We start from the raw sequence: 12,637 nt of genomic DNA, 5'->3' as shown, positions 1-12,637 counted from the left end.
TCAATTTATTTCATCCTTATGTAGATGCCCAAGATCGTGGCTGCTGGAGGTGTTGAGCAGTTTGGTCGCCCATCGGTGCACCCCAACACATATTAAGGTGCCTCGAATGAGAGGAGTGAAGGTTGTGCAGATGGGCCTGGAGATGGGCGATGCTCTGCAGGGGCAAGCGAACGCCTTCGTCCCCTCCAGTCCTGGTTTGTTCTTCCACGCAGACAGTGCCGCGGTTGTCTTTGGGGTCCCCCATGGGGTCCCAGCAGGAGGCAGAGGGAGGGCTGGGGAGGGGTGATAGCACCGCTGCTCATCGGTCCCTGCTTGGGGAAGGTCACCTGGGCCAAGCCTTGTTCTTGCATGTGGTTGCAGGAAGGCCAAGTCAGGTGAGACCTCCTGGGGGTTGTGAAGAGCAGAGCCTCTAATCCAGAAAAGAAAACTAGCCTTAAATAACAAGCTACAAAGCTAAAGAGAAATATTCATTTGGGAGCGTGTCATTAAAGGCACCAAATTCCCATCTGGGAAGGAAGCACCCAGGCTGCTGTAAAAAAATCTGCCTTGTTTGCCTATGGGGAACACTTGCAAATAGGCACAGTGACAGGCAGGCATGGTTCGAGTGCGTGGCATTTGAAATAGGAGCAGAGTTACTGTGCGATTTGAAACAGGGAACATAATCTGAGTCACCTGGGAACATTTGAAAAAGTTATACCATGTACTTTTTCCTGAGAGATGTTGGTCAAACCATAAACTCAGCTCTGTTTGTAAAACGAGCCGTTGAACTGCTTTGTGAATCATTTGCCAAATTGGTCCTCAACCGGTTTGCTTTTAGAAACTGCTGGGGAGGTAACCACGCCATCGGTAAATGCCACGTCGGTTCCAACCTTCTTTCAGCAGAGCTGCTGCCCTTTTAGCGTGAGGTGCTGTTGGAGCCATTGTTCTGGGATCGGGGAATACCTGCGGCACAGCAGGGAGCTGAATGATGTCATCGACGTTTGCTGTATATTGATTAAAAATGGCCAGAGCTTCCTTCCCCAAAGTACTAATCGCTGCTGCTTTGGCACTCATCAGGGATCAATGGGCTGTTTAATTGCGAGCCCCTGCTTGGAATTGTTTGACGTGTCTTTCCGTGTTGCCGTGCGCGTGCGAGGGTGTCCCACGCTGGGCTCCGTGGGTGCCCCGAGCGGTGCTGGGCTCTGTCCGGTCCGGGCACAGCAGGCTGCGGGCTCCACCCCTGCTCCTGCCTGATGGAGCTTTGAGAAAGCCACCAGCATCCCTGCTTGCTCGTAGTGACCTACGGCTGCGGGTAATTATCAGGGGAAATATTCAGCATAAAGGTGTAGTAGAGCTGCAAAATTTCTTGCTTTGGCCCTCTGGGTGAGGAAGGCATGGTCCGCGGCGGTGGGTGCTTTCAGGAGGGCACCGGTGGGTCTGTACTGGCTCATCGCGGTCCAGATCTGCCCCTTTGCATCTCAGCCTCACCTTTTTGCACAGTTTGTGTCTCTTCTCCTTTTCTGCTGCACTTTTTACCTCCCTACAAGCCATTCCCCTCTGTCCTCTTCCATTTCTCCTTGCAGCTAGTTGCCAGCTGCCTGCACAGCTGCTATACCAGCATCGTCCCTGGGCAGCCCCAAGCGTTGTCCTGCTCCATCCTGGTTTCGGAGCTGCTGGGTCAGACCCATCACTGAGCTCACACCACCAGTGCCCACCCAGGGGCCGCATCCTGCCAAGGGGCCGCTGGTGCAGGCTCCCCTCCCTCCCACTGCAGGTCTGTGACCAAAGTTACGTTCTTTTCCAGGTTCAGCCCTCCAGCACCTAAATTTTTCATCAAAGCCCAACCACCTAAGAAGGAGGGAGGCCGGTCGGCGTGCTCAGCATCTGCAGAGAGCAGCTCCAGGGACGGGGGTGCGGAGGAGCCAGCCGAAGCCCTGGCAGCAGCAGTGGGGGATCCTGCCCAAGAGCCAGCAGCTGGAGATGACTCCCTGGAAGCAAAGGTAGATTTTCTTCTCTGCCTACCATCTGTGTTGCCTCCCCCAGCTTTCCACTGAAAAGCCGTGCTCGTGCCAACCTCCCTTTTTGCTGCCCTGCTGCCACATGCCCTGAGAGCGGGCTGGGCATCAGGGCCAGCGGCTGGACGCGGGGCTTCTGGGGAGGGAGAAATAGGACAGTTTTGCTTGGAGAAGGTCACTCAGATTCTCCTGACTCACGTTGGGTTTGGGGTTTTTTTGTTTTTTGTTTGGTTTTGGGTTTTTTTGTTTACAACATCAAAGGAGGCTTTTATCTGCATCATGATGTGAGGGCTTTCAGTTTCCTTTCTGTCTCAAGCTGTGCCAAGTACTGATCTGCATGTAGCACCTTCTCAAGCCCAGCTGGAGCCACCCGCTTTCACGCTTCTGCCTTCCCCCAAGAGCCCGTGTTGCAGTGATGGCCGCAGAGATGACTTTTTATAAAAGAAGGCTTTGCAGACAAAGTTGCCTTTGATGTGCTGACCTTCCTGGTGAACCTCGCTGCTTTGGAGCTTGACCTTGGTACTAGTGGGAGCTGGCATGTTGTTGTGCATCGTGTGGGACAGAGGCTGCTCCTAGGGCCATGGAAAAGGATGTAAGAGAGCCCGAGAGGCTCTGAAAGTGCCAGCGTTGACATTAAGTTCAAGGAGGGGACCTGCATGTGCTTACATCCAAATATCAGCAGTTTTAATGTTGTAACTCTGCACATTTTTTCTGAATCAGGAGAAATGATACCCTGTAGACGTAAAGAATAGTGTGGCTGAATGTTTTTTGGATAGAAGCATGAAAAGATCTTTATTTTGTGCTCTGTTGACATGTATGCATGGGAAGTAAACCAGGGAAATACAAGTGGACGTGGCTAAGTAGGATCCAAAATTGCTTCAAAGGATTCTTCTGGATTCAAAGGATGCTTCTAGATTGCAGTTTGGTCTTCTGCTTGTGTCACTCTATCAAGGCAATCGCCATATAACCTCCCTGGGGAGGTGGGAGACCACAGGCCTAGGAAAGATGTGGGTTAGCATCTTTGGGAATATACACTTGACAAAGCTTTGCTAAGCTTGAAAACGTAGAGACAACAGAAAGAGCATCGAGATGAGAGAAAACTCTTCCCTCCCCAGTGCTTTATCTACTGGGGAGATGGAGCCTCTGATTAGGTCTAAGGATGTCCTGTAAATATTCTTGCAGATTCTGCTGAAGTCACGGCCACAGCACAAAGCACTTCTTGACATTAGTGAACAAGGGGGTGTTCTTAAACGTCAAGAGCAGTCGCAAAGCCCTCTTTTATAAATAGCGGTCAGAAGTCCAGGGATGAGTTTCCTCTTGAGACATGGTGCCTTTGAGGTTCAATACCAGTTCTTGGCTGCTGCAAGACAGAAAAACATCTCAGCTGCCTTCTTCAGGAAGGTGCTGTTGGAGAAGAATGACCGAGCAGAGATCTTCAGCTCTCCAGCACCGATGAGTGCATGAGATGAAACCTAAGCGCCATCTGAAACAAGATAGTTGTGCTGAGCACTTTCTAAGTCCTTATTTTCCTGTTTTTAATACATCTCACTTGCAGTTGTGTTCCTCTTTTTGTCACAGAAAACCAAACCTGTCCCAGCATGGGGTTCTCGGTGTGTTCCTTGGGCAGGAGTGAGCAAAGCCAGGCTGGCACGAGGGTGCAAAGTACCCTTGAGGTCTCTGCCAGGACTCAGTGCTGGGCGCACGCAGCTTCCTCGTGCAAGCTTGCATGTAGGAAGTGCAGATGGAGCCCGTGTCTCATCTGTGGGTGGGCTCGGACCCACGCTCAACTGATGTGAGGGACATACCCCTGCTTGATTTGTGCCCAGGTCCCATCTCAGCTGCTCCTGGCTTGGTGAGGTGGTGGAGCCTGCAGCAGAGTGGTCTCACCCAGACCAGGCAGCTGCTTTCTGCAGCTCATGGTGCTTGTTTTCCAGTTGCTGCCGTCCACTGCTGCGGAGCTGGAAGGTACTGCAGAGATGGAGGGTGCTGCGGAGACTCAGAGCCGGGTGAAGATCAAGGAGTTGATGCCGTTCACGGAGGCAGAGCCCCTCACCTTGGGAGTGGAGGAGGTAAGTGGGAATCTGACTTGCTTATGTAGCCCCCGCTCCCACTGGTGGCCCTCGGCGCTGCTCACAGAGTGGCGTCACAGCCCTCCCAGCACGTCGCACAGCACTGCTGAAGCAACCGGTCATTGGAGAGGCCGTGCAGGACATGTCGTAGGGTTGGCCAAGGACGTTACCTGTGCGGCACCTATGGAGGGCATTATTCGTCCCGCTCTTACTAATCAAGTGGTCGATAGGAAATTTTTGCAGTAGATTTTGCTGTGGCATCTTGAGAGAGCAGCATGCAAATCAGAGAGAGAGAGGAGACGTCCCAAGTTACTTTGATGTACTGTATTAATGAATGTATTAGTTAGTGAGTATGGGAGATTTTTCCCATGGTTTCTCCACTGGAAAGTGTCATGGATGCAGGATGAGATTAGGATGATTTTGCCTGTGTTTGAGGAGCAGGCCCCTCCAGTCATGTCTGTCCTTTGCTTCAAGCCATGGCTCTTCTTCTGCATCAATTTGGATGCTTGACATCTTGATCTCTCCTGTCCTCCCCTCCCTCCAGGTTTTTGACATCCTGCCGCTGTACGGTGTGCTGCAGCCGGGCGAGAGCCAGCGGGTCACATTCACCTTCTTTGGCCACGCAAACATCGTGGCCAGCGTCACGGCACTGTGCAAGGTGGAGGGAGGCCCGACCTATGAGATCGCGCTGAGTGGGGAGGCTTCGCTCATTGACTACCTCCTAGACACCACGGAGATCGACTGCGGGCTGAAGGTACCACGCACTTCTCTTGGCAGCGGTCTTTAAAACCATCACCGGCGGGTTGCTGCTGACCTTGGTCTAGGGGTCTCTCCCCTTCCCAGCTACTTTGTCAGCTGTACAACCTTGGAGTGATAGGTCCTGCATCCAAGGTGGTTTTTAATGGCCATCTCCATTCCCCCCCCAAAGCTGGGAATTGCTCCTCTTCAAGGTTCCTAATGCTGCCTCCTGGGGCAGGCAGGATCCCAGCGGTGATCTCCAGAGGGACGTGCCTTGAGACATCCATCCACTGATCCGCTCCTAAAGCCTGAGGTGCAAGGAGATGCTCTTTTTCAGTGCTCTCGATTAATCAACAAAATAAACCAGGGAGGAAGTTAACTTGGGCTTCCTGTCACTGAAGCTGGAGAGAATGTCCCAGAATAATCCCCACTTTACTTCTTTTTGGTTAAAAACCCCACAGATATTTCCAGCTGTTGGCCCTGCATGTGTTGCTCTGTCTGTCTCCCTTTTTGCTGGTATTTTGCTTGCAAGTACTTGTATGCAGGTAGCTTTTCCTCTGAAATGCCTCGATGCCTCCTGCTTTGTTTCAGCTAGATGTTGGATGACACCTTAAAGGGCAGAGGGCTTGTATCCCCTCGTTTCTTTGTTACTGGTCTTTACATGGTTGTTATTGCACCTCTGCGTGCTGCCGTAAATATCTATTCCTGTGTCGGGCTAAGAGGTACTCTGTGGCTGTGGGCTCCCCAGGTTAACCCGGGAGAGTCAAGTGCCCATATGTCCTCTGCGGTCCCTGCTGCTGTGCTGTGTTCATTTCCTTTCAAGCCAATGAAAGAGGAAGGAGATGCCCAGCATCAGGCCTGTGTCTGTAACTTCCCGCTCCTCTGTCCTCTCTTCAGCTGTTTAACAAAGTCACCAAAGCAGAGGTCACCCTGCAGAACAGCGGCAAGGTGGGCTTCACCTTCGCGGTGCTCAGCCCCAGCGCGGCCACTGCCAACAGCCCTCTGCCCGGCGTGCCCCTGGTTGTGCCCAGCACGGTGAGTACGGAGGTAGCACAAGCGATTAACCCTGGCCCTTTGTCAGGCTGCCTAGGAGAGCGTTGTAGATGCCCTCTTCCTGCGAGCTTCCCAACACACAGCTCTGCTCAGACCCGCGCAGTTGTTGCCGTAAGCAGCATTGTCGGCCCTGGCAGCTTGACAGGGCTCGCTTTCGCTGCAGCTGTGTTGTGCGCTGGATAAGGGCTCGGGGGACCAAGTGGCAGGATGTGTCCCGCTCAGGAGCTTGTCCCTGCAGCGTGGAGGGGAGCGGGGAGCTGAGGGTCCAGCCCCGCGTGCAGAGGGCGAGCCGAGGAAAGCTGCGGCTGTGTCCTGTCACCCCGAGCCATGTTGCCATCTGCTTGAGTTTGCTCTCGACCTGGCTGGCGTGAGCCCAGCCCGGGGATCGGACAGTCCTTCTGGAAGCCTGGAGAGGAGGTGACCTTCCTGGCAACACCTTCTTCCTGAGATCTCATCCTGGTCTCTGCTCCTGCGTTTCCAGAGATGTATGTTTGCAGGTCATTGTGAGTCCAGATAGGCTCGTGCACCCTCGGTGTAACCGCACAGGCAGGAGATGTTTGGTTGGGGTCGTTAATAAGGGGTGAGGCCCTTCGACAGCAGCCTGGGAACCACTGACATGCTGTGAGAGGAGCTGCTGGGTCTGCTGAGAGTGCAGGCAGTTCACTCATCTTCCACAGCAGCTGGTAAAAGAGCTTTTATTTCTTCGGTCTGGCTCTTGCTAGCAGAGGTGTGCTCATGCTGAGGGTAGTCTGTGCTGTGAGAATGCATCCCTACAGGCCCTCTGAAGGACACAGTGCATCCTGGTGTAGGAGACTTGAGCTTTTGGGTAGAAGAGAGCTAGAAGGCGATGTTGTCTGATGCTTTTTTCTCTTTGAGAACCTGCCTTCTCTTCTCAGCGTGTCTATCGTCTGAGCCATCCCTCCACCAATCCCTCTTTGGTTTGCATTCCCTCCCTCTTCTCTCATGCCCTGCAGGGTTACATTGGACCAGGAAAGGAGCAAGTGCTGAAAGTCTACTACCTGCCAGGAGTGCCGGGAGTCTTTTGCAGGACTTTCCAGGTCCAAGTGGGTCACCTGGAGCCGAAAGAAATCTCCCTCAAAGGAGAGGGCATCTTTCCCAGGACCTACTTGGACCTGCCCAAGAACACCAAAGGTGAGCACTGCCTGTCTGCTCCCCAGGTAGGTCCCCGGCTTTTTCCCCCATGTCATATCATATGCCCATAGGGCAGCTCCCACCCATCTCCACCAGGCCTGGAGGTTTCAGGGCTGTCAGACCAACACTCAACCCTCTGGTTGCTTCCTGAGTGTCTAGCAGATGAGCCCATGTGGGCTTTGCCCCGGGAACCATCCTGCAGAGCTTGCCAGTGTATCTGTTGGTGGCCTGCAAAGATGATGCCTAGACAGAAAAGCTTGGGAAAGCTGTAATGCAGGCTGGCAGGGATTTTGTCAGGGTTGGCTTTGCATCGCATTGCAGGGGATGAGATGCTCCTCTGTGGGGCGCAAGATGGGTGGGAGTGAACATCAGGATTCAGAGAGGAGTAGCAGCATCCATTTTGCATAGATTGCTCGAGGAGTTTGTTTCTGGGAGAGGCCAGCATCGGGGGAGTGGGACTTCCCAGCTTAAGTGGGCATGGTGCTGCACCCACACTTCTATTTGTGGATGTTTTCTTCCTTCAGGAAACAAAAAGTATGAGAAGATCCTCCGAGGTGACAGCAAAGGTGGAAGACGACAGCCAGAGGGTCGAAGCAGTGGTTCTGGGGGAGCCTGCAGCCGTGGAGCCACCCATGAACGACTCGGGCACCGTGGTGAGAATGGCTGCTGCCCCGTTTGTCACGTGCCACCCTCCCGCCGTGTCACTTGGGCCCCTTGCACCCTGCAGCAGGCTTCCTGGTACCCTGCTGGCACTTGGGACCTCCCTGCCCGCATCTGGCCATGATCACGCATCATCTCAGCGTTGCCCCGGGGGCTGCCCACCTCTGGTAGTTGTCCCTCCTGTAGATGCACCAGCTTCCGGACTACCCCAGGGAGAGATCCTGAAGACCATGCTCATGTGATTGAATTTATGGTACTCTGTGAATGGAGATGCAGGTCATTGCTGGGGTGTTTGTGACTCACACGCCAAGCCCTGCCAGGTTTACAGAGCTTCATAGCAGCAGCCTGACTGCGCCCTGGGACCGCGCTGTCAGTGTTCGTCCCCAAGAGGCACCAGCTTCGTTGTGGTTCCTTTTTGGAGAGAGCTTTTGTCCAAGCTGCTTTGGCAGTGGCTGGGGGCAGGCAAATACTTGGAGCGCTGAAAGGTTCCTGGCTTGTCTGTCTGTTTGTCTGGCCAGATCAGCTTTTATAACAGTGACCGGACAGGCAAAGATGCTGGAGTTCATTTCCCCCCAGTTCAGGTCCTGTCTAAGAGAGCAGGAGGTGTCACAGAGACTGAGCAGCGAGACAGGAGGACCCCATCGCCCCTCTCAACAAAGCAGGGTGGGATCCTCTTTCAGAGACAAGCCTCTCCCTTGGGAAGGGCCTTTGCTAACCAGCCACTGTCTTTGCTTTCCTCAGTTCGACACTCGGCTGCAGATGCAGATGGAGCAGGTGCTGATGGAGGAACACGCCCTGGAGCAGCAGAAAGCTCTCGCTTCCGGTCCCTCTGAGGAGACTGCCTTTGACCAGCGTGCTCGTCGGAGGCTTCTCAAGTTAGTGGGGACTCCCGTACCCTATCTCCAGGCACCCTGAGGGTAACACCCGGCGGCACACCCCTGCTCCTGAGAGCTCCTTGTGCCTGCAGAGCTGGGAATAGCTGGGCACTCAGCTCCCCACCGATGATGGGTTCTGTTCTTAGAGCTGAGGGGGTCCAGTGCCGACCGTCAAGCCCATCCAAACAGCACAGACAGCATCCCTGCTGACCACCTCTGAAAGAGGCAGCTCAAAGCTGGCGTCTTTGTTCCAACTAACAGATCCCACTAAGCAAAAAGAGCAGGCAATGGCACAGGTTGATAAAGCCTTGACAAGCCCTACATCAGGTGGCTTGGGTGCTGGTGGGACTGCAGGGCTTACCTAAGTAACTTGTCCTTCCTTTTGCTCCTTCATGAGGAGGGACGGGCACCGTAGGCTCCAGTTCAGGAGGAAGAGGCTCTGCAAAACAGATTGTTTAGGTGTTTTCCTGAGTGGGATTACTCTGGCAAAGGACCTTCCCATGAATCTTGTAGGTGTTGATTACTGCATTTACCAGTGCTCCTCTGGGGACAGATCTGGTTGCAGAGCAGTACAAACGAATTTTTTGTTAAGGTCCCACTGGTAGTGGAAAAAGCCTTGGACCTACACTCCCCATGACTTACCAAAGACTTATTACCAGGTGGTAAGGCTCGGGTTTCACTGGCTAGAGTTGAGTTTTTACAGCAGTAAATACAGAAATACCCACTTTATTTGCATCTTCCATCCACTTGGAAACATAGCCAGGCTGTGGTTTAAGGGTGCTCCTTACTCCTCCTTTCAGAGCTGAGCTGCCGGAGGAGTATGTCCTGGACTTTGGCTATGTCATTCTCAGGAACATCCACACACACGTCATGAAGATCACCAACACCAAGCAGTTCCCTGTGTCCTTTCACACCGACGGACGTGTCCTGTGTGACACAGGTAACCAGTGCTGGGGAGACTTCACGTGCGCTTGAAGGAGCTGCCTCTGACAGATTAGCTTAAGCCACTGGACATGGGGAGTTTTTCTGAGTGCTTATTTGTATAGCTTTGTCCTCCTTAGTACGCCCTGCTTGGTGCCTCGGAGCCTGAGTTGTCCTGGCCAGCAGTGCTCAGAGACCTGGCCTGCCTGTGGCTGCCCTAACATGTGATTGCAGGGGCTGGATGTGCTGATCACTGTGGTCACCTCTGAGCATCTTCTGCTCTTGGCTACCGTGAGCATCATCTGAGTTTTTGTGCATGCAGTGGGTTTGCATTGCAAACAGATGGCCCCTTGGTGGTTTGGAAGTGCTTTGGTTTAGAGTTCATAATGTCACAGCACTTCTGTTCAGCCTTTATTGAGCAAACAGCCTGTGAGGTCCTCTGGTGTATTAAAATAGGCTTGCGAAACAGGCCTTGAGGTAAGGCTGCAGTGCCATCAGACAGTGACTGGCTGTGTCTGAAGGATGGTCAGGTGTCTCCTCTAAGTTGTTTTCCAGGGAGCACCACAGCCTGTGGGAATCGTAGTTGGAAGTTCTCCTTTGGAGAGGCCTGCGCATCCTTCCCTGGGTTGCCTGATAAAGGAATTACCGGTGCTCGTCAGCTATTATGTTTCCTTTTGACCATGCGAACCTTGGATTCTGGCTGTGAAAAGCCTTTATCCTTGAGCAGTGGCAAGGGAGAAAGAGTGGCAGGCTTCTCCAGAGAGGCAAAGAGCTGCCCTCTTCTTCACAGAGCTACCAGCCAGGACACCCGTATGGCCTTAACGTGCTTGTGACACATTTCCTGTCGCTTGAGTGTCTCAGCTGCTTTATTTTCATCTGTTCAAGGTTTCAGCGTAGACCTGGACCGTGTGAAGCACCTGCCCTGCTGCAAGACCAAGACATTTGAAGTGCGCTTCGACCCACCAAGTGCCAATCTGCCACTGGGAGCCGTGGACGTGCTCCTGCCCATCAAGGTACCTCACGGTCCCTTGCCTCCCTGTGCCCGCACCACCTTTTGGGGCAGGCAGCAGGTTGGGGACAGCAGTAGATGTCACTTGGGCTCTCAGCTGGATGCTCTGTCCTTCACTAGGCAGCAAGAGGCCCCACGTTTCACGTCCACCTCCGTGCCAACGTGACTGTGCCATCCCTCTGCCTCTCCAGGGACAGACTGGAGTTCTCCGCTGTCCAGTGTGGGCAGTGCCAGGAAGAAACCGCCCAGCTCCACAATCAGCTCCAGGTCCCCTGTAAATGGTTCATCACCATGAATGAGCCTGTTAAGAAGGTAAAGCACAGACAACGTGTAGCGCCTAACTTCTTGGTTGGGTTTTCTTTGCCTCTCTTGCCTTTTCTGCCCCTGTGGCTGCCTGAGCACTTGGGCTACAGCTCGTTGAGGAAGCTTTAGAGAGTACCGAGCAAATCGGGTTCGCCTGGACCTGTTCACTAGCTGGTGCTTCACTTGTCTGCCATCTTCCCCCATTCCTCCTCCAAGGACAGTGCCTCCCCATCTGCCTGCCCTGCCTATGTGTCTTCCCTCCAGTTCTAGACCAGTGGTGGCCGCGGCTGGTTTGAATGTGGATGCTCTCAGCACCGTGACAGTATCTCAGAGCACTGCAGGACCTGAGGGTCTGTTCTCGCAGACCAGGGAGACCTCCCACAATGTTTTTTGTGCTCAGGTGGACAAACGTTTGCCAGCGAGGGTGCATCAGAAGCTGCTGCAGGAGTCGAAGGCCAAGCCCTGTGTTTTCAAGGTGCTGCCCTCGGCTGGAGCCCTGGCCCCAGGACAGCACTGCAACGTGCAAGTCAGGCTTTCCCCCCCAGAAGAGGTGAGATTGGCAGGTGTCACCCCCAGGAGGTGTGGCAGGGCAGTGTGGTAACAAGAGCCCAGCACAGGGAGGAGGAGATGAGGTCTGCCTGCACATGGAGCTTTCTGCAAGCCCCGTACCCACGGTGCCTCAGTTTCCCCTGCAGCGCACTCTTCTGAGAGGGGCTTTGAAATGCCAATGGGGAGCTGGCACAGAGAGCATCAGGGCACTGCGGTGTGGCTCCCTCTCGGCGCATGGGGGGAAATCTGCCTGTTTCCCCTCATCTTCCTCCTTGCATGGGCGTGCTTGCAGGCTGTAACCATCTTGTCTCTGGCTTTAACCAGAGCCAAGCACTGAGCATAGAGGAAGACCCTTATTTCTAGCCCGTGAGAGCTCCTCTGCCTCCTTCACGTAGCTGACGTTTGCCTGATGCAGCATTGCCAGGACTGTGTCTGGGCAACATAACCCTGAAGAAGGAGGTGAAGCAGCCCCTGAGTCCTGTGGGAGCTGAGTCCACCCATGAGGACCTTTCTTATGAGCATTGCGTTCCCTCATGACTGACTAGGTGGAAACATGTGGTAGTCTGTTTTAGATCCATCTGATCCCCAAATATGCAGTTCCACTTCACAGCAGGATGCATCCCAATTACTCAGAGCCAGCATGCAGGTGCCGTAGCCCCTGCTGTAAGTTACTATCTGTTTTCCATTCACCTTAGAGGTACTGGTAACATCCCTGACCTTGGGGCAAGGGTTGAATTTGAGGACCTGTCACCTGGGACTTCATGGAGGAGCTCTCTGCACTTCTCTCTTTTCAGAATTCCTACAGAAGCGAGCTGAAGATTAACATTTGCTAGAGCAGCCAGCCCCTCTAGCTGCAGGTCTCGGGGCAGGGGCTGGAGCCACAGCTGGAGTTGAGCCCCGCAGTGCTCGAGCTGGTAGCGGTGCTGCTGTACAGCCGTGGGGCGGAGGGGGACGGTGGTGGTGAAGAACCCATGCGAGTTCCCCGTCGAGTTTTACTCGCTGGAGTTCAACCAGCAGTACTTGCTGAGGAGCAGGTGAGAGGGAAGGTCTGGTCTGCACGTGCATACTCCTGTAGCTCCACAGGGCTCCAGCGTTCCCAGGCTTGTGCCGGGGAGATGGAGGCAGTCCCCAGGGCAAAATCTGGTGGCATTTGAGGGTTAGCCAACTGGGCTGGCAGGCTGTGGCGGGGCTTGGATAGTCTGTGTTGTTGGGAGGAAGAAATGAGGGAGAAGATAGGTTGGCTGGGGAGTCTGTTCATGGGATGGAGGTGAAGAAACACATCCCGTCTATGGTTTCTCTTCCCTACGCACACAG

At 53.9% G+C, this 12,637-nt stretch overlaps 1 protein-coding gene across 1 annotated transcript in view; it reads left to right on the top strand.

The window, feature by feature from the left end:
• The window catches only part of LOC132320986 (hydrocephalus-inducing protein homolog), a 34,773-nt gene extending 23,087 nt beyond the window's left edge, over nt 1-11,686 (top strand). The window contains exons 8-19 of the mRNA XM_059834609.1: nt 1,784-1,979; nt 3,929-4,063; nt 4,608-4,817; nt 5,699-5,836; nt 6,881-7,006; nt 7,531-7,659; nt 8,408-8,541; nt 9,342-9,481; nt 10,348-10,475; nt 10,592-10,783; nt 11,175-11,324; nt 11,648-11,686. Of these exons, the coding sequence (XP_059690592.1) occupies nt 1,784-1,979; nt 3,929-4,063; nt 4,608-4,817; nt 5,699-5,836; nt 6,881-7,006; nt 7,531-7,659; nt 8,408-8,541; nt 9,342-9,481; nt 10,348-10,475; nt 10,592-10,783; nt 11,175-11,324; nt 11,648-11,686 (1,717 nt within the window). The remainder of the gene's footprint in view (nt 1-1,783; nt 1,980-3,928; nt 4,064-4,607; nt 4,818-5,698; nt 5,837-6,880; nt 7,007-7,530; nt 7,660-8,407; nt 8,542-9,341; nt 9,482-10,347; nt 10,476-10,591; nt 10,784-11,174; nt 11,325-11,647) is intronic.
• Nucleotides 11,687-12,637: the final 951 nt, after the last annotated feature.

The sequence above is a fragment of the Gavia stellata genome, unplaced genomic scaffold (genome assembly GCF_030936135.1).
Source record: "Gavia stellata isolate bGavSte3 unplaced genomic scaffold, bGavSte3.hap2 HAP2_SCAFFOLD_89, whole genome shotgun sequence".
Lineage (NCBI taxonomy): Eukaryota > Metazoa > Chordata > Aves > Gaviiformes > Gaviidae > Gavia > Gavia stellata.
Note: the sequence above shows the minus strand (reverse complement) of the source record. Positions and strands in the feature narration are given on the sequence as shown.